We start from the raw sequence: 22,119 nt of genomic DNA on the forward strand, positions 1-22,119 counted from the left end.
ATGTGTCCGTATCTGCGTTTGTGAGCATTCATAATTCATTCACCTCTCAGGTGTGGCATATCTATTGCTCTCTCATATGTAACTTATTGTGTGGCGATATGGGGAAATGACTATCAAAGTACACGTCACTCGCTAACTGTAATACAAAAAAGACCACTTAGGATAATCCATAATCCATAATGCTTATAGAGGACATACAAATCCTTTATTCCTAAAACCACAATTATTAAAATTTGTTCCATCCATCCATCCATTTTCCTCCATTTATCCGGGTCGCCCAGACTTCCCGGCCCCCGGCCACCTCCTCCAGCTCCACCAGGAGGACACCACGGCGTTCCCAGGCCAGCTGTGAGACATAATCCCCCCAGCGTGTCCTAGGTCTTCCCCGGGGCCCGGGGCATGCCCGGAACACCTCGCCAGGGAGGCGTCCGTGAGGCATCTGTATTAAAATGTGTTGACCTAGTACATTTTCAAACAGCTAAAATGTTGCATAGAGTAAACAATAACCTGCTACCCAAAAACGTAACACGATCCTTCTCAACAAGAGAGGAGGAGTACGACCTCAAGGACAAATGTAACTTAAAACACTATATGCAAGAACAACACCAAAAACCTTCAGTATTTCAGTATGCGGAATCAAATTATGGAACGGTTTGAATAAGGAACTCAAACAATGCACTAAAATGAGCGATTTCAAGAAAAAGTACAAGCAGTTGATGTTTATAAAGTACAAGGAAGAAGAGTTTAACTAGCAAAGGGTACATTTGGAACACAGGAAGAGAACAAATGTATTGCAATGACAACTTAATGCATTGTATTACAATTGTATTACAATTGTATTGCAATTGATGCGGAATGGATGGGGGTAGGATTAAATAAACTTTGCTTCTTCCTACTCCTTTTTGGTCATGTAGAACTGAACTGTGAATTGTACTATGTGATGTATTCCAATGTAACGTGTATACATGTTCAAAATAAAGAAAACCATTACCATATCAAGATGCTGATTAGACAGCAGTATTGCACAAGTGTGCCTTAATAAAAGGCTACTTCAAAATGTGCAATTTATTGGGGGTTACGTGGGGTCGGAAAAGTATCTGGTACCACCATTTGCCTCAAATAATGTAGACGGCGATCCAGAGCATCACAAACATGGTCATGTTTGATTTCCTGTAAGTACTCCGTGACTGAGAACTCAGTTGCTGACTGTCTTGTCTGTCTCGTGCACTTGTGTGTCCACTGCACTTCGGGATTGATTTGGATGGTATAGCCGCAGGCCAGCCCGATGACCTGGACAGCCACTCACTGAGGTCGGTAGGTATGGCCCTTGAGCTCAAAAAAGCTCCAGGGCCAGCCCACTCGAGACAGTGAGATGCCAGTCCCACTATCCTTCGCGACGTGTCAACTGGCTGTCCTTGGGTGGTGGTCTGGCGTCGCTGGGTTTTCAATTTGATTCACTCTCGGTCAAGCTGGTGGAGGTCAAGTTTGTCTGACATGGCCTCCGGAGGGACGTCAAGTTTCCCATTCCTGCTGTGCGGTTTGATCACGTGCACGTAGACCTGTATGGTCCGCTGCCTCCGTAGCAGGGGACGGCCCACAATGGTGGATTGGATTTACCAGATGGCCGGAGGTGGGTCCTGTCAGCCTGGGCATTTCAGGAATTTGGTGTGTCATTGGTTATCACCTCTGACAGTTTGTGTAAGACCTCTAGTCAGCATTGGGTGGGTTGGGCATCTTATTGTTTACATAAAAATATAACAAAGTGTAAGCTATGTGTTTCTTCTTAGTAGCTTTTTGGGTGCGCAAACGCACTACAGTCTACCACCCTCAGGCTAATCGACTCGTGTGAGCGCTTTCACTGGTCACTTGTGTGCTGTGCTCTCGGAGGGCAAATTTGTTGACTGTTTGCTTTGGGTCATGCTCAGTTTGCTTTCCGCTCCTAAGGCGGATCTTAATGCCAAACCCGCTGAGCTCCCTGGCAAGTTTTTGTTCCACTTGAAAAAAAAGTGCTAAGTCAAAACTCCCCAAGCAATTCAACGCTATTTTCTCTGGTCGTTCGTACCAATGGAACTCATGTCAGCCGTTTTGTTATCAAACGCCATGATGTCCACCATTCGCCTGTCCAGCATTGACACCGCGGCCTGTTTCGGGTGCTCAAGCATGGTCCTGAGGGTTTTGTGCTTGATGTGGGTGGGTACTTTAGATAGGATCAAACCATATGGTATCTAGTGAGGCGTTGCTGCCAGTCCTTCTGGAGGAAGCCAGAGTACCCAGAGAGAATGCAGCTGCTAGATATCAGTGCAAAATAATGCACAATATTTCAAGCCTTCACTCTCTTATGAGCAGACGTCTTTCTAATCTCACATCGTTTAGACTTGTCACTGTTGGACCACAAACTCAATCTTTTATTAGCACTGCCAATGAGGGTGTTTCACTACCAGTACATGGTCGTCCTCGTTTTACGTTACAACGTTGCATGTTATAAGGTTTAGTGGCCAAGGCGTACTTCCTTAAATCATTGATACTGTGCAAAAACAAAGAACACGTTACACACACACAGCAGAATATTAATATTAATGCAGGGGGATTAATAATGCTACTACATTAACATTTTATCTTCAACCTCAATTATGTCTCCCGAGCATGAGGCAGACTTCTGATCGCAGTGCGTCAAAGAAAAGCGAGGTGAAATTAGACATCGTAAAATGACCAGAAAGTGGAGAAATGCCAACCATCACCTGCATGCTTGGTGTAAGCCATTCCACTGTCATGACCGTCACCAAGGATAAAGATGGTATTCTAGAACGTGAAAGGATCTACTCTGCACTACTGACAGTAATAAAGCAGTGTAGTGGTCTCATTACTGAGATTTCCTCTTCTCAAGTCTCACAGCATGCCTTGCAGTGTGCGAGAAGATATTACAGTAGTTCTTACAATATTTTTATTACTGTATTTTATGTCCATGTGTAGTGTGAATTAGGTGTTCATTGAGGTATAAGTTCTGACCTAGACTAAAACTCCACTTCCAACTGTTGTAGGAATGGAACTCTTATGTAGACCGAGGACCTTGTGTAGTCAAGTTATTGACCTTCCCTTATAGCCTTGACTATAAAAGTTATTGTATATTATATATTCTCATATCCATGCGACCCTGTTCACTGAACGATCTTATGGCAAGATGAGTGGTGTGTGAGGATTACAACTAAAATCTCTTCAAAAGCATTTTTGAAAAAACCTGCCCTTAAAAAGACGAGCATTTTTTCCCCCCCAAATATTTTATTGTCATAGTCGTTTGCTTTATATCATTTAGACACGCTCAAGCAGACAGCCGGAACGCCACGAGAAAGCAAAAACTGAAAAGCAAAGTGAGACATGTACACCAATGATAAACATTTTGGTTTCAATTGGTGAAATTCTTTCAAACTATTTCTCTTTGCAGTGTATTTCTGAAATCATGTCATCATCCAAGCAAAAATGGTGGTCCACATCTGTTCACAGATATTTCTTCTGTCATTTGTCAAGACCGTTTATAAAGCAAGAAAATAAATGAGAAAAAAAACAATGTCATCATGAAAAGACCAGACTTGGGAGGTGAGAAAGGTAGAGGGCGGGCACACCCAGAAATGGCATAGCTGAGCTCTCAATATGAGAAAGCTGACTTGTGGACTTCATCTTGGATTTCATCTACTTAAAAAAACAAACTTCTCTTTATTGTGTAAGTTTGTTTTTCTCAAGCTGATCTTGGACAGAAGAAGGTGGGTGTCAGAGGGAGGTGCCTTTGCCGCTGACGACACTGGGTGGGTTATGACCGAGCTCCACCCCTTCTGTCTGACCTGGACTTTTCCTGCAACAGCATCTTCAGTCCCGTTCAGCAACCAGCTTCAGAACCTTACCGATGGCAATGGTCTTACCTGAAAACACAAACCTTCATGATATTTGTGTTGATTGGCATTTTTACATTTAGCTTTTCAATTATGAATTATGTTACGGAGCTTGCAGCCTGTAAATACAGATCACCACTTTTCATGGCGGTTACACTCCAGGACCACCAGCGAACGGCAAAAAAACATGAGAAATTGTTATGCCCATAAAAAAACATCTATTTTTATGTCTGTGATATTTTTTCATCAAGCGTTGAAATTTCACACAATTTGGTGGTCCTTGAATGCACCAACAGTCATGTGCTGTGACTGGCTATAAGATGACGGATTCCATCTGTTCATCAATCCTATTCAATTATTCATTAGTGGTGTGTAGCTACACATTTTATACTTTAAAATCATTCATGTCAAACTCGGGTCCACGGCATTGAATTGTTTGGAAAATATTGTAGTTTGGTGGGTGGAAAGCTGTGTATAAAACAGATTTTTATGGGCCTATCAGTTACTTGCGTTTTTTCACTATTCACTGGTGGTCCTGGATCATCCCCAGATCAAAGGTGGGAATCTCTCGGTATATCATTCAGGTAATCTCAGCAGAGTTCCAGCATTTTGAGGTACACAAATAGGGCACATCGTAAAACCCAGGTTTCATCATGAAAACATAGCAAGGGCTTAAAAGTAGAGGTTATCCTAGTTTTACATGTGTATGGCCATGAAAGTCTTACAATGTTCCCAATAGCATTCCCTGGTGAATGGTCTTTCACTTGTATAGCACTTTTCCACCTCCAAGGCATTCAAAGCGCTTTGACAATGTTAACACATTTAACTACTGATCATCAGGAGCACCTTGGGGTTCAGTATCTTGCCCAAGGGACACTCAGCTAGGAGTATCAAGGGGGTGCCGAGAGGCTGGCTTGCCTCGTGGCAGACCGTCAACTCAACTCCCTGTCAACCAATACAGTTATTGACCCAAAATCACCACGAATCATACATATTTCTATTTATTTTGTAGTGTGGAATATCATAAAACAACGAATCATACATACTTTTAGGACTTGAAAGGCTTGAAATAGTCCACAACAGTCGGTATGAGGAAAAAGTCACCCATTTACTTCTTTATGCATGTGGTGTATAGTTTCATCCACAATGTAGTGGCAGCTAGGCGCAATATAGCGAGGTTCGAGGAACTCAATGATACGTTTAAACCAGATATTACCACCAAGAGAGCTTGCTCTTTCTTGTTACTGACTTTTTGCTGTCCCGTGGGAGTTTCCGGTGTGATGTTGCTTTATGTTCACGATGAGGTTGGTTGTATTAAACTTCCCAGTTCCGTGCCACCATGGGAAACTTGTACATGACAAGTACTGCACTCAGCTGCAACATCCTTTCACACGGCTGACATCATTCTTACTCATTGCTACTTTGTTAGCACGCTAGCAAACACTGTTGTGATCACACAGGCTCTATCCGGTCGCTGCTTGATAGATGCCTGAGATCGAGTGCTTGCATCGAAGTGCCAATATTGGAGATTTGAGATGCAGGCTGATATAATCCGTTTTTTTTTTTTTTGCTGATGTTGGCCTGATATTCGATACCAATATCAGATTGGGAGATCCCTAGTTATGTTGGTGACAGTTTGACCCTGCAATTGATGATTTCTACTTATATATTTTCCTATGGGAACATTTGTTTTGAAGGTCAACTTGTGTCCAGGATGTGAATGTGTTCAACCTCAAGAGTATTGTACAGTGCAATGTGATATTACCTTCATCTCGTAAGGTAAACCGTCCCATCTGTGGAAAGTCTTTAAAGGTCTCGAGGCAAATGGTTCCAGCCGTGCGCAGACGTGCAATGCAGACCTGATCTTGTTTAACAAATCGCGGCCGTGTCTTACTCTTCTCTCCCGTCTTCTTGTCTACCAGACAAATTAAGGCCTGTAGAGGTGAACAGAATCACTAATCACTAATCGTGAACAACAGTACGTTTGAATTTATTCAAGAGTTGCACACATGAATCTGCTTACTTTACAAAAATACCACAGGTTTAAGGAAAGTACAAGCCAATCAGTTTTGTTTCCTACTAATTACTTACCGTAATCTGCACCTCTTCAATGCACGTGTGAATGTGAAGGACAGCATTATAACCAGGACAGATGATAGATTTATGTTCGATGATGACAATCTGGAAGGTGAAGTAGATGTCATTTGTATGACTGAATCTGGTTTGCGGTTCCACACAAGGTGGAGCTACTGTGTGGACTGACCTGGGCATCAAAGGTGCGTCCAGAGTGGCAGAGGTTCTCCGCATTACACAGGATGAACCCAGGAAGGATCTCCTCTTCCTCGATTCCCTTCAGCCTCAACTTGAGATTTTCTCCTGGTCCAGCATCGTCCGTCTCCACGTCGTCTGACAAGAGGCTCAACACCTCCACTACATGCTGGAAGAAATGATGAAATTCCTTTTTATAAACTTCCATCAAAATTTATTAAGTAGTTGAAAGTCTGTGCATTTTGAAAACTTTGAATAACAGTATGTACAATATACCGTATGTACCAGTCCTTCACTGCCCTCTAGAAGCAATTTAGCATTACTCATACAATTAAATGCTTGGGACATTCCAAAACTTACCCAACACTTTGGATGTGGCAAATGCATACAAATAAATGCACTGACTTTCATAAAGCGCCTTTCTACAAATAAATTTAAGTTAATGTCTCTCGTTTATACATTGACAAACGCACTAATATACTGGGAAACAGTTCGGCACCAAAAACAATGTATTTGATCTTCTCAGATGGCTAAGATAAGAACCTTATTGATCCCATTGATAGTTTTAAATGCAGTAAAATAATATAAAATAAGAACATGAAAGTTATCAATCAAAATAATAATCAGCAAATTCATGTATTTTAAACAATACCCCTTTTAACTAAAATAAATCTTTCCAAAAATAAATCAAGGCACAAGAACACAAATGTATTATTTTTATAAAATATATAATACATGAATTATCTACTCAGAGATGGGGGAGTAGCCCACAAAACAACTGTACTCATTTAAGGTTATTGTTACTTGAGAACAATTTTACTCAAGAAAAGGATACGTGAAGTTACACATATCAGTTGATGTCGGAATCGGAAATTGAGAGTTGGACAATATCGGCATATCAGCAAAAAAAAAAAAGCCAATATCGGACATCCCTAATTTACATTTTTTTCTTCAAAATCAGGCCGTTTTTTATTTTCCATAAGTCAGTAACATTTCATAAATTTATAATTCATAAATGTGACATACAGGTAGAATGTACAGCATACATGTATCACTGCTAGAAAGGTCAAAATGTTTACATGTTTGTCTTTATGCTTTACTGATAATGTTTGTTCATTAAGTGTTGAGATTTCACACTTTGTTTGGCAGTCCTTGAACACACCATAGTTGCTGTGAGACGCATAAGTAAATTTCTACAAATAAAAAGACTGATTCCATCTGTTTCTTGATCATCTTACATTATCATTCAGTGGTAAGTACCTATACATTTGATACCGGTACTTTTTTATGGGCATATCAATAACTTGCAGATTTTCGCCATTTGCAGGTGGTCTTGCAGCAAGAAAAATGGGCTCTACTGTATTGGAAACATACTTACCCTGTTTGGCATCATAACGAGCTGTTGCGCTTTACTGATGGAGCCTGACTCAAGTTTGCCAAGAATCACAGTGCCCATGTCCTGTAAGAGACATACATATGCTCTATCAATGTTACAGAGTTCAGATGTGCTTTTAATAAATTACATCGTATAAGCCAAAACCTGTGATAACAATCACACAAACTTTACTTTTATTTAGTATTTTTCTCTGTACTCGTGTATGTAAACTTCCGGAACAATCTGTGCAACTTGTCAACCCCTTTCTAAAGAAATTGTTTTGCTTTTTACTTACGTCCATTTCAGTTTAACAAAAATTTATTATTATTTATTTTTTTAAATCACCTAATATTGTCTCTTCTTTTACATGGCATCTATGGCTTGATTTGAATACATTTTCTGGAACTTCTTGGCAATAAAAGTTCATAGAAATGTTGGTGGAAAAGGGGCAGAGTGGCCCTTCCCAGGTCATACAAATAAGTACATTGTGTTGATATAAAAGGCTAACTTAATTTGGCCCTCCCTTTAGTGTTCAAGTAATTTGAACTACCGTAAATTCCGGTCCGGTGTATAAGCCGCACCCACTAGATTTCGAGGAAAAAACAGTTTCTATTCACATATAAGCAGCACGTGTTCACGTCATAAAATGGCATACTGTGGCATGCACGAGTCTGTGAGGACCAGGCAGCTCTTTGACAGGAGCCAATCATGAGCTATTAAAAAACTCATGACAAGCTTGTCAAGCCATTGAAATAAAATAAAATATTTAGAATAAAATAAGTCCTCATCACCCCTTACTGCATGCACTCACATTGGCAACACATCAACACACACACCCAAATGTTTGGTGTGTGTGTGCTTCCCTTAAAACAGGCTAATTGATTTAAGTATTAAATATAAAGTACATTTAAATGAACTCTTACCTTGTATTTGTCAACAATGGGCAATCTGATAGGGCCATCGCTTGATCTGTTAAAACTTGGCAAACTGTCCAAGTGTGGAATGAATGGTAGACCTCTGCAAAAAAAAAATAAATAAATAAAAGTTTAAGTTTAAGTTAAAAAAAGAGTGAAGAATAAAGTATCAACAGTACGCTTTATATTTTCTAATATTTAAGACTTACGTGTACCAGGAGCACATGTCAGTGGGTTCCTTCAGGTTGGCCCCCGTCAACCCAGAACATGGCATGAAATGAATGTCTTTCTTTGGGTTGAAGCCCACCTTCTTCAAAAATGGCACTAATTTCTCCTTGCACTCTTCATACCTGAGCATTGAGATGGTCAGAAGTGCATTCAATCTATATTAAAACCTTTAAACAAACAAGATGCAATTGAAGTATTTCCAACAGACCAACATCTGTCCTTGTTATTATAAGTGTCTCCTTAAAGTCTGGACAACTATATTTTTAAAAATGAATGTTTTAAAAAATGTTGAATGTTTTCAGCTCCAAATTCCACTTTTTAAAATTTTTTTTTTTTAAACCAAAAAATATAAGAACGCCACCGGCTAGCATGTTGCCAATAGTACTGTAAATTCTGGTGTATAAACCGCACCCACAAAATTTAGAGGAAAAACCATTATTTGACCATATATAAGCCGCACCGGTATGTAAGACGCACGTGTCCACGTCATAAAATGGCATATTGTGGTGCGCACGAGTCTGTGAGGACCAGCTCTTTATTTGACAGGAGCCAATCATTGAGCTATGGAAAAATTCACAACGAGCTTGTAACCAATTGGAAATTGCAGGTCATTACTCAATATAAAATAGTCTGACTCAGTGTCAACTTACAAATGCTAAAGTCATCACACAACAATTAAACACTAAAAAGTTATACATAATATACAAACATGTACAAAATCATTAAGTTGCTGCGTGATGAATTTTGTGTTCTTAGTAAGATGACGCCGTGAGTCAGACTGTTATATTTTTATACTGTTATATATAATGACCTCCTGTGACTCCCAATGGGTTGACAAGCTTGTTGTGAGTGTAGATAGCTCGTGATTGGCTCCTGCCAAAGAAAGAGCTACAGTTTCTTAACTGACTTGCAAGCGGCACAGTATTTACAATTAGTAGTAGTTCTGAAGTAAATGATGTCAGATTAGAATTTAGCCATAAATTAGCTGCACCACTCTATAAGCCGCAGGGTTCAAAGTTTAAGCCAAAAGTAGTGGCTTATACACCGGAATTTACGGTAGTTTAAAATACGAGAGAGCAAATAAATGTCTATATCTGTCACAATTTGAAGATAAACTTTGTACAATATACCAAACATTTTTTATTATTTACTTTATATTAATCGTACACTTTTCCAAACATTGCTTTTCGGTAACCTTACATTGTTACCGAGCTACATTATGACTAAACAATACTGTCGTGGATTCCACAAACAATCTTTGCTGTTGTTATTTTGACCATACATTCAATGACAGCTAACATTAGTAGCAAAACTTTGTCAAATTGCTACCTGACAACAAACATAACTAAATTTACCCTCATGACCAATTACATCCACGTTATTAATTTTTTTTATGTTTCCTATTTCTCTTAACCTGCATTGACAAAGATGTTGTGGAATGCAGAGGATTGCATGGTGTATCCACCTACAGCAAATCCATTTTTATGCCCATACTGTATGTGTTGTGCTTTTACTTTTGGCTGTATAAAGTGCAAATACAGTATTAGCTAAATGTTTGACTGATGTACTGCGTTTTCATTTCCCTTTGATCACGTCACCTTTTGTAAAGGTACAATGGTTGATAAGCACTGGTGTTGCTTGTAACTGGATTGTGCAATTGGTCACATTGTTGTGCCTCTGTCAATATACGACTCCACTATAGTGGTAAAACCAAAACATAATTCCACAGATGAAATAAGGGAGATGTTAAGACTTGCAATCAAAACAAGAAATTAAGTATTAGTAAAAAGCCTATCTTAAATGGGATAAGGCTGGAAAAAAATCCAGTCCTTCAATGCAAGAGTGACATTCAAGATTAGTATGCTTATTAATTTACTGACACATCTACCTACCTCTCCAGGCTCCAGTTGACTGTGGGGTCATCCATTTTATTCACCAGAACAATCAGGTGCTTGACACCTGCTGTTTTGGCCAACATGGCGTGCTCCCGCGTTTGTCCACCCTTTTCAAAACCCGTTTCAAATTCACCTTTCCTGGCAGAGATCACCTGGACAATGTGATATTTATTCTGTTAAAATTACATGTTTATATAGTTGCACGCAAAATTATTCAACACTCATTGTAAATGTAATTTATTTTCAATAAGGAAAAACTTTAGTGGAATTAAAAACAAAAGGTGACTATTTGTAATTAGAACGTTGCACTATTTAAATTCTTTTTTTGGTTTATTGTATTGTCATAAACTACTCCAAGTTTAAAAACTTTGTAAATAGAAATCATTTACAGTGAGGTTTGAATCGTTTTGGGTCCAACTGTATGTAGCAAAAAAAGTTAGATTAGGACATTGGTTAATCTGAAGTATCTTATGACAAGGTTGCAAAACCCCCCCCCCAAAAAACGATGGATGACAATTAGGAATGCTCTGATCGATCGGCCACCGATCAGTAACGGTCAATTTCCGTGAAAAAGTATGCGATCGGCATATGCCCCTGGCAGTCAGGGGACCTTGGAATTGTCCTAACTTTCCCCTGCTATATGGTGTCCCCAGCCAATAGCACTCATCATAAGTTAATTGAAAAATGTACAGTTAATTCCTTCATCCATCAATTCGCAATGGATTTTTCAGTACGGAACTTTCAGTCTGGTGTACCGACTTCCACAGGAAGTGCACCTCACTTTTCGCGTCTACTCAGTATCCAATACGTGCAGCCGAGTCTTTGGCTCACAGGGGTCATGGCTGGAAATAGTGTCAAGGAGAAGCCTGAGCTTGAAAACCCTCTTCCGTTGTTAAAAGTCTCCTGTTTCCTCAGTTCTGCCTTCTTTGTGAAATACATCAACGGACAAGATGAGTGTATAAAATGAAATCAGTGTGCCGGTATTGTTCAGCAGAGATCTGGAACTATTAAGGCTGCACTTGACGAACTAAGGAGTTTTAAGTTAAAAATAAAATAATTGTGACTGTTGAAACTGTTACACTTGGATGCATTGTTGCACTTTCCTGAAAAGAAATGTTGTAAACAGGTGTGTTCAAAGTGCGACCGGGAGGCCATTTTTGCAGCAGCTGTTTTTTTAACTGGTCCCACAACATTTTAAAAACGAAATTATTTCATTAGTAAGAGAGGTGCATTACACTATTCCACTAATTTGACATCGTGTTCAACACAAAGCTAAGATGTGGATGTTTTTGTTTTGATAGAATGCATCTCGCTCTCTCATTATCTTTTTAAAACTGACGCTATATCACTGGAACAAACTTCGGTTCCTAGTTCGTCCAGTCCAAATTAAGTATAGTTCCTGAAGACTTTAATAGGGTCATAGTCCTGAACTATAGTCCCAGTCTTCCAGTCATTTGATGCTTTCTTAACAAAACTCACTGGCTGCAAACTCAAACGTCATTTTGAGAGTTTGACAAATGTTTGAGGGCACTTGGAAGAGAAATATGGTACTCACCAGCACAGCCAGGTCAGCTTGTGATGCACCTCCAATCATGTTGGGCACAAAGCTCTTGTGGCCTGGTGCGTCTAAGATGGTAAAGTGCTTTTTGTCTGTCTCAAAATATGCTCGGCCCACTTCCACCGTCTTGCCTTTGTCCCTCTCCTCTTGATTAGTGTCCAAAGCCCAAGACAGATACCTGGAGACAACAAATGTATAATAAAGTTCATCTAAATATATTTAACAATGTTCACCATCCTTCCATGTTGTGCTCTAAAGTTAAAAAAAAAAAAAAAATCATATCTACTCACCAGGTTTCCCTGTTCTTCTCCTTTGCTTCTCTTTCATACTTCTCTAAGGTTCTCTTATCTACCATCCCTGTTAGATACCTTATAGGAAAGAATGGAACAACAGAAACAAGAGTACTGATTTATTTTCGTTCACTGTAATAGAGTGAACCAGAAAAAAACATCATGCTACTCACATGATTTGTCCACCAATAGTAGACTTTCCAGCATCTAAAGAGGAAGGACAAAGAGGAAGGTGGTGAATAGGTGTACAGTTAAATGTTAGGGGTGTCACGAGATGAACATGACAAAATTTCTCGCTCAGAAAAAGTCTTCCGATAATAAATAAATAAATGACAAATGCAAATGAACTGGATCATTTTGCCGGCCTCCAATTATTGCCATATGCATGCGTGCCTGCTTCCCTCATCTCTTGCCTCCAAACAGGCAGGAAGAGGGTTCACTGGATCGGTTCAACATCTAGATGCAAACGACGAGAGTGTCACCTTTTTGTCAGTTATAAGAAAAAAGAGTGGACCCTCGTGAGGAGCAATGCCAGGTAACAATTGAGAGGAAAAAACGATGACTGCAGAGCCAAATGCCACAGCACCTGAGTGGGAATGAGCAAGGAGCCCACCCACACCAACGTGCTGGTATGCTGAATTAGTTTGAAAGTTGGCCACATAAAAGGCAACAAAACAAACTTGGCCACCTCAAACACATCCACCCGACCCAGCTTTCCCATCTCGGAAAAAAAACTAAACACTGACAGTCATGACACTCACCGAGACTCGCAAAATAAGAGAAAATAAGAGAGCGATTGTGAGGTGTAACTTTTTCGTGATAAACGGTTTTGTGATGCAAAGGTTTTATTCTTTTGAACAAATATTGTTTTGACAAGCAAAACACTTTACTGAAGTGACCGCACCAACTACCCGGAACTACTTTCCTCAACACCGCAAACCGACCAGAGCTCACTGGACGACATTGCTGATGGGGATGTCCTACAACTTCATGTCAAAAAATGTGTATGTATTAACAGCTAAAAATTAACTGAAAATGTAAAAGATCAATTAAAAAGATGCTAACTAACTTAAAATATATTAACAGCAATGAGTGGTTGCGTTCAAAGACATGTCATTTCAGTTGAAATTACATGATTTGAGTGTATTTTCTGGGAAGTCCGAGCAAATTGTACTTCCACATTAATGGTTACACTGCAAGCGATATTATTGGCCTGATATTGGCATAAAAATGTAACATCGGTCAATATTGGTATTGTTTTTTTCCCTATAATAAAACCCCTTAGCACCATAGTGGCAAAACATTGCTGAAATTGCTACCTCGTGTAGTTAATACTTTACACCAGGAGATGGCCGACATCGTTTCGAAGGGACTAAAGAAGTGTTGAGTTGGAGATACATATACCTTGTTAAAATTGCACTGCTGTTGATGTATGTGTTCAGATCACAATATAAAGTGATAAAAGAAAATCAGACTGACTGTAGGGACGCTACATAACAGTCGTGGCTTGCCATGATGCATGATCTCAGAAAATGTTGACAATATCGTTGAGTGTCAATTTGTGGGATAATAAACATATCAAAACACACCTGCATTATTTTGTGATTTGGTAAAATACAGTTTGTCTGTCCAGTCATATTTTATTGTACTTTTCTTAAAATTAATGTTCAAATCTCAAAGCATGCTACACAATGTGAATTTTTTTTGTATTTTTATGTACTGACCTACATGCCCGATGAACACAACATTGATGTGTTCCTTCTTAGGCGCATCTGGCTGTGTAGGTGGAACCTTGGGAACGGGCGTTTCCTCTTCCTCCTCCATCATCTCTGATCCCGTCTCCTCAGTTGTCGCCTCTACCTCTGGCCCATGGTCGCCACAGCACCCACCTCCTGGCTCTTCCTCGTTAGGTTCAGCTTCTTTCTGGTCCCATGGCTCCTCTGAGGTCATTTCTGTGTCGCCGTTCTCCATGTGAGCTGCAAAGACAAATATTTCTGACTTACTGTTTCGTCACGAAATATGAATTTAAATAGTATATTTCAATTAAAAAGCAACAAGGTGATAAAAAAGTATGGAGCCATTGAATACATATTTACGATTATGTATCGCTGTATGTCCACATTCAAGTTTTTTTCCCTGGTATATGCAGTACAATATAATACATTTACACAATATATTACATACAGGTGGACAGACAACACTTGTTTTGTTCCCTTTTTTCTAGAGCTGATCTCAAGATCTAAAACTTTCAATGCACACAAAATGCATCTCTTATCCATCAAATATTGTTCACATATGTGTTTAAATCTGTGTTAGTGAGCACTTCTTTTGCCAAGATAATCCATCCACCTCACAAGTGTGGCATAAAGTGCTCGTAAGTCAGCATGATTACTGTGCACAGGTGTGAACACCGTTTGCCTCACATCTCCACATAAGAGTTGATCAGGTTGTTGACTCCTGACTTTGAAATGTTTGTCCACTACTCTTCAATCCTACTGTACTCTCGCCCTAACTTTTTACCATAATGGATTCGGGAAACACTCCTACGTACTGTAAGGAATGGAATATTTTCCACTGTGTTTTAGATAAGTACTGCAACATATTTGTGCTTGTACCTGACATGACACACGATCACAAGACCTTTCACTTGGAACACACCCTGTCGTAATTACCTCACACACACACCCAGTTTCTAGATAACCCACTTTTCTGTCTGTCTGAGGAACGCTTACCTATCCAATCAAGACTTGGCTGGAAACAGTTTCAACTACTGTAACATCCCAACAACTAAAAAAGGCAAGTTAAGCCCCATTGAACCACCTCCTTGACAGAAGTCATAAAAGGAGGAACAGAGTTCCTCTTCAGAGATTGGTTGGACTTTGCTCGACCTTCGTTGGCAGCTAATGGCTCTCTCCAGTGCTGGTATTGCAATTGCTTGAACTCACTCCTGTTAAAATAAGTTGTGTAAAACTACAACTTGGGACTCTTAGGCTTGTCACAGCTGATAAAATTAAACCTGGGTGGTTCCCGCCCTGCTAAAAGGGCCGAACAGAACAACACTAACGACCTGTTGATGTTGTAACATTAATGTGCTGAACACATTGCTAACGTGGCACATGGGAGTCTACAAGCGGGTGTGGCACCGGTGAGCGACACACTCCCCAGTTTTGATTGGCTGTCATATGTAGAGAGTATTGGAGGTATCAAAGTAGTTCAGAGGAGGAAAAGGGGGCGGTGTTGATTGTGTACTCTTGCTAGTATCGGGTATTGCCAGTATTGAAGATAAACATACATAAATTTCTGTGTAAATTACTGGAAACTTAACTGATATGTTTACTATGGTGCCGACGAGTTCCCATGCTGCTACTATTTTCTTTCTATCCCTATGTTCTTTTTTTGAAATGTCAAATAACTCTGGGAAGTCTGACCCGGCAAATATTTTTCCCTCCGTGTTTACATGTGAGAGGGTCCTGAATAGCATCCTGTCCGCTCATTGGTCAGTCAATGAAACCCGCTGATTGGTCCTCGTCCATGCGATATTGATGAAAAGTTCAACATTTTTTCAACTTTCTGGGATCGCGTAGCAAGCCAGCATGTGCAAGATGACATGCATGTGCACAAAACTTAACATGCATGAATTACAGTTAACTTGATATATATTGCCATGTGCATGCTTGTCAGTTTTATTCGTGTCTCGCCTCCTAACAGGCAGGAAAAGGGTTCACTCTGTGTATTGCTCTCCGCACCTTGGCGCGTTTGTTCCATATAACGACGCCATGAACAAAGTGAGCCCTTTTTTCAGTCATAGAGTCTCTTTGTCTTGGTGGGTGGACGCGGGGCCGGTACAGAAGAGTAACGCAGTAGAAATTATATTAGTAGATTGCAATATATTTCCTCTGTTTTTCAACTGTACCTTTCTTTAAAGCAATGTTAAAATCTCGTCTCGTTCTTGTAGACCCAATCTCATATCGTCTAGTCTCGTGAAACGAGTGTCTTGTGACATTCCCTAGTAATTACTGTGTAATCATGTTGTCTAATCAGCATCTTGATATGCCATACCTGTGAAGGCGGATGGATTATCTCGGCAAAAGAGAAGTACACACGAGCAAAAATTTAGACAGATTGGGCTTTTGAGAGAAACAAGCCTTTTGAGTAGCTAGAACAAGTTTTAGCTGTTTTGATTTGAGCGCATGAAAGATGGGAGCAAAACAAGTGTTGTATAATAATAATTTATATGTATAATTTTGTTAGGCACAAATAGATGGATGTCAGATGTATTAAATATTTATTTTTATTTATTAGGGACAATGCATACTGATGAAAATCTGCCAACAATACAGATGTAAATACGCACAACTGCTAGTTTCCATCTGTAGTCCCCTTTACATTAAATTGGGACTGCTTAGGTAAAATTGAGAAGAGGTCCACTTCTGTGTTTTGAGTAATTTGACATCTAACAGTCATTATTAGAGGACTCTTTTACCCGTCCGTCCAGTGTATGACGAGAAATGTCAAGATAATAAGTGTTGCTGCTTGAATGCTTGCAAAACACACAAACACATACACGACCATGTAATACATCAAGGCCATACATACCAGCGCTTTCTGTCACCTCCATGTTCGCTATTTTTTCAGCGGCAACTGAAAAAACAACATGTTTTATTATTGCAATGTCTTCACTTCAGCAATATATTGAGGTCCAACATGCAGATTTTCCTATAATAAAGTTTGTGTCAGGACTTGAAGTACAACATGTTGGTGTGTATGTTGCACAGGTACAGAGTAATACTTTTTATAAATAAAAACGTTCGCCTAAATAACATCCAACACTGACAGTCATGCAACTTGTGTTATAGACTAATGTGTAATTACACATTTCGTGTTGTTGACGTCTTTTAAGATGGCCTAAAACAATGATTCAAATCGTCATCATTACGTCCACTCTTGAATTGCAATGCGTCATAATATCCACGTCACACTACACAGCAATGTCCACACGTAATAGAGTACAAAAATGTATGCTTTGCAAAAACTTCGTTGTTCAGTCTAACAAAGGTTCACCTTTTCCACTCCCCGTGTTTCTTTCGCAGTGCACCGTCAGCTGGAATAACGGACTTACGTTGCCTTAAAAATAACGGGCCGGTATAAGAATGAAACCACACCAGCTAACACACAAGCTACTTAGCATTCGTAGCTAACATGCTAATGCCGGCTGAAGTCCCCACGAGACATTTAACCCTACTCTATGAAAATGATACAATGGTATAAAAATAACAAACTAAAACAGCCTCAACGGACAACCAAGACTTTTTAAAAATAATTACACGGCACCAGACATTTCGCCACTGAATATAACTAAATGACACCGGAGTTGGCGGACACGAGCGCGTGTTTGCTCAGTGGCTAGCGTCTTAGCATCAGCACAGTCCATGTTTAACTATTAGCTTCTTGCTAAGCTAGCTAGCCCAAACGTGACAGCCAGCTTACCCTCAGAGTCGACATTTTCCGAGTGTGCTTTCACTGCAAACGCCGGGACAAATTCAGCGGCATTCACATTGGGAACAAAGGGCTTAGCGTTCACATTCAACGTTGTGAAAGCGGATTCAAGTTGTCCGTCGACTGTGGCCTCCACATCGTCCTCTTGTTCCCAGGAATCAGGGGCAGTGTCTCTCTGGTCCATCGTGGGTTTGGGATTTTTCACTGTAGTGAGATTTGACCGACGCCGTTGTTGGGCTACTGAAGTGTACACCCAAAACCAAGTGTTCAGGTCACACCTTTGACCGATATGAAGCGTCCCAACCCAGGGAGGAATGTTTTCAATCCGACCAAGGTAGCGGCCGGTTTCTACCAATGTAGACTCCAAAGAGGCTATTCGACTCAGCACTCCCCCAGTCTGCTGGAAGCTCGTGCGAGTCCCTCCACCGGAAATGCTGGCCGCATTGACACCTGGGATATGAAGTATACAAACATGGGACAACGTATAGGGTTGGAAAAAAGAAAACGACATATCCCTTTTACTTATACTGTATTGCCACTCTTGAGTAAATTGCTCCATTAAATCTTTTTCATACTTTTACATTTCAAGTTTCCTTCTTTCTCATATTTAAATAATAAATAAAAATATGTATTAAACAAACAAAACTGATAATGTTGACAAAAGAGCAAAAAAAATCTATTCCCCCGCTAGCTTGACTTCGCCTACGATTTTCGATCAACATTCGCAATAAAAATGACAGGCGTAATTAAATTCATCTCCAGAACCCTACCCTTATCATTTCAATTACCATTTTTCACGCTGCACAGTCCAGGTTTAAAACCTAAATATGCCTCACACACTTATTAAAGGGATAGTTCGGATTTTTTTACATGAATTTGTATGACATCTCCATCAGCAGTGAACTGTATCAACAGTTCGCATCTTCTTTCGCTGTGGAATACACGTAAACAGATGGCAGCAGTGATCCGTATATTGCATACTGTGAACTATCCCTTTAAACGCATTTAAAGTATAAAATGTACAGGTACTCGCCACTAATGAATGATAATGTACGATCGATGACTGTAGAAGCGTGTGCTTCTGTCGCCAAACAAGTGTTTGCATCTCATATGATACAACCCTGGTACTTTCAGGGACTGTCAAACGAAGTGTGAAATCTCAACGCTTGACGGAAAAACAGTGGTGCGTGTGTGCTGTACATTTTACCTGTATTAACACATATTTATAAATTAACACCAATTTACGGTTAATGAGACATTTTCTGACAAAAATAAATATTTTTTCAAACCAAACATCTGCAAATCTGCGGGGCTGAATCGTCAATGAGCGCAGCATGAAATTCAAAGTAAAACTTACAAGCAACCACTGTAGTCTTTTCCCCAATGGAAACTATTTCTCAATGAAAAAGGAAAGCCCAAATGAAATGAATTGGATTGAAATTCACTCAGCAATAACACGTGTGCATTTCTCAAAGATGTGCAAACATGCACTCCTGCTGAAATGTCTCTATCCATTCTGCAATTCACATAACCTCACATACTATGGCACTTCTTTGAGGGCATTCCTCAAAGTAATTAATTTGAGCTGCGTCAGGTTGGATATTTTGGCAAAGAAAAGCAATATTCATTGAAACAAATTAATATCTGTAGTGCAAAAGCAATCTGTAATAGAATGATTTAAACAATTCACATTTATATTGTGATTTAAAGCTACTCTGGCACTGCATGTGCTATTTTTACAGGTGGTCCTTGGTTTACGACGTCCCGTGGTTACGAACGCGTATCCTAAATGAATAAAAAAGTGCAATTTTCTCACGAGGGAACTGGAGAATTAAAACATCGCTAATTAGTAAACTTTTTGCACTTCATTATGTCAGCGCTCCAAAGTAAAGGAAAGCCATCACCATGGAAGTGAATGAACATCTAAAAAGCTTAGAGGAGATATGCCCACCAATATCGGGCGATCTTTTGATCAAGTGCTCGACTGTCGCGCCCATCATTAAACTGCACTTTTATGAAATTTTGCCCATCATCCACAATACTTATGTAAAACATGAACACACGTCTTTTTCTTTACTGTGCGTTCTAAAGAACATGTAATACAGTATTTTGGTCATTTTAAACATTACCGCAACTTTTTTCCCAGGTGCATTGATTTCACATAGCAACATAGAAACTAATGCTATTTCAAACTAAAAAAACAACAACACAAAAACACAGCAGCAGTAGCGGAAGCTCCAATATGTAGTTTTACCTTTTGGTAGTGGCCTGAGGCATTTTGAGTGCGGCGCTCTGGGCGAATGTGTGGTGAAGCTAGGCTAGCCGGCTAGTAGCTAGTCGGTGTGGTGTCACTACACAAGTAACGTATTTCTTCGGCGTAACAATGTTAATAATAAAATTGACAATGTCGCTGCAGTATGATCAACATGTACGTCACATTATATGTAAACGTAGCATTGATGGGTTTTTTTTCAGAAGGCTTTATAGACAGAAGAGGTGCTTCCCATGACGTGCATTCTTAGCTTTGTCTTTAGAATGCCCAAAAAAGAGAAAGACGTGTCTTCCTGCCTCACATAAGGATTGTGAATGATGAGAAAAATTCTAAAAAAGTGCAGTTTTCCTATAAGATTGAATGCTAATGACTGCCAGAGGGGTCATGGATTCTGTGCGCTGTTACAAGGAGATCTGTGGAGAAGAAGAAGGTTATCCTTTGCCTGCAAGACAACCTCAGGGATAAAAGTAAGTTACTTTTATTACCATTTCATTTAATTGTTGTATTTAATATTTTTATTTCTATTTTATGTCCTTCACATGTTCCGTCTACATTGTAAGCGACCAGAGTTAATTTAGATATTAAATGTAACTCATTTGTAACCGGAGGACCACCTGTACTGTATGACTGCAAAATAGTGTCATGTTAGTAACATTAAATCATTAATTGTATGCAAAAAGTCACCATATTGTGACAAGTTTATGCATCGTAATTATATTTAATTATCTGATCCCCTACCTATTTTGTTTCCTTAAGATGACAGGTACAGGCCCGTCTGAAGTTTGTAAATGAACAAAGGATTGGAGGAATGTGATGTGGTCATGACCTCTCTGGCAGGGGATCAAATACATAATTCTCGGCAACCACTGTTGTTTGTTATGCTTGTAAATGTGTGCTTATTACCAGTCAGCAGTTTCATGATTTATTAAGAGGTTTTGCATAGATGAATTAAGAGTAGGAGGTATGGATGGAGTTATGCTCTGGATAGATTTGTTACAGTGTTGTGCAATTATATATGAAATCATTCTGAAATATAATCACAGCAGTACATCATGGAAGTTTAAGAAGAACAGTTCTACTAACAATCTACACCCCCCTTCTGGGTAGCACTGTCTTCATGACACGGTTTTTACCCTGACATCGCCTATCTCCAGCTTTTGGAATGTAATATTGAATTGGCTTTTGTATTTTTATCATGAATGAGTAAATACTACTTTGACAAAGTTATTCCTGTCAAGTCCCCTCTAGTGCAATTAATGAGAACAATTTTACCCACAAAATAGGCAACTTTCATTCAACAGGAAAACCAAGGCCGCCATTCCGACTACACCCATTACAACACGTTCACCCAGCCTGTGCAGTTTTTATGCATGCCACAAACCTTGAAAGTATTATGTATCTACGCCAGGGGAGATTAAAAGTAAACGCGTGTAAAAACATTTCTCGAAACACTGCAGCCGCTGGTAGAAGACAAATGATTAGAAACGAGCATCACAGTGTTACAGTATCCGTCCTTCTAATCCACTTCACTGATTAGACATAGAGCAACAATTCAAATTTTTTCTTCAATAACAAAATGAGTTACTGTAAATGCCTGATGTAATTTTTTTAAAACATCAGTTAGGCTGGAACCATTATAGGGACGGATGCTGGAGGAAGGTGTCCTATCCTCCACTCTGCTGGGCCTCTTGGTTTTCAGGCTTCCTCTCCTCCAAGAGTGCCGCAGCCTCCGTGTGGTCATGCTCCTGCACACAAGAATCATGAATCCCTTCTTCTGGAACGCCTTGACATGCAACATGACAGCTCTCTTCTGGCACACATATAGAGGCAGTTGTCCCTTCAGCTTGTTCAATAGAGCTGCTTTCACTGAAGGAATCAGAGCCTGCCCCTGAGCGCCGGAACAATCTCTGACCTTTGGTGGACAAGAAAGACAGACTATAAA

At 39.7% G+C, this 22,119-nt stretch overlaps 2 protein-coding genes across 5 annotated transcripts in view; both read right to left on the minus strand.

Moving 5' to 3' along the window:
- Positions 1-756: 756 nt before the first annotated feature.
- LOC129170927 (eukaryotic peptide chain release factor GTP-binding subunit ERF3A) lies at positions 757-18,290 on the minus strand. The gene is made up of 14 exons (XM_054759081.1): positions 17,897-18,290; positions 17,006-17,050; positions 14,134-14,385; positions 12,583-12,616; positions 12,410-12,487; positions 12,117-12,297; positions 10,559-10,713; positions 8,648-8,788; positions 8,448-8,541; positions 7,528-7,608; positions 6,145-6,318; positions 5,973-6,062; positions 5,647-5,815; positions 757-3,911 (listed from the first exon to the last, which is right to left on the minus strand). Exons 1-14 carry the CDS (start codon positions 18,087-18,089, stop codon positions 3,859-3,861), a joined length of 1,740 nt encoding a protein of 579 aa, XP_054615056.1. The 5' UTR covers positions 18,090-18,290; the 3' UTR covers positions 757-3,858.
- A 202-nt stretch (positions 18,291-18,492) lies between these two features.
- The window catches only part of pdxdc1 (pyridoxal-dependent decarboxylase domain containing 1), a 53,406-nt gene continuing 49,779 nt past the window's right edge, over positions 18,493-22,119 (minus strand). For all 4 annotated transcript variants that reach the window (XM_054759080.1, XM_054759079.1, XM_054759078.1 and 1 more), the window contains one exon: positions 18,493-22,089. In XM_054759080.1, coding sequence (XP_054615055.1) covers positions 21,842-22,089 — 248 coding nt within the window. In that variant the 3' untranslated portion in view covers positions 18,493-21,841. The remainder of the gene's footprint in view (positions 22,090-22,119) is intronic.

The sequence above is a fragment of the Dunckerocampus dactyliophorus genome, chromosome 18 (assembly GCF_027744805.1).
Source record: "Dunckerocampus dactyliophorus isolate RoL2022-P2 chromosome 18, RoL_Ddac_1.1, whole genome shotgun sequence".
NCBI classification, from domain to species: domain Eukaryota; kingdom Metazoa; phylum Chordata; class Actinopteri; order Syngnathiformes; family Syngnathidae; genus Dunckerocampus; species Dunckerocampus dactyliophorus.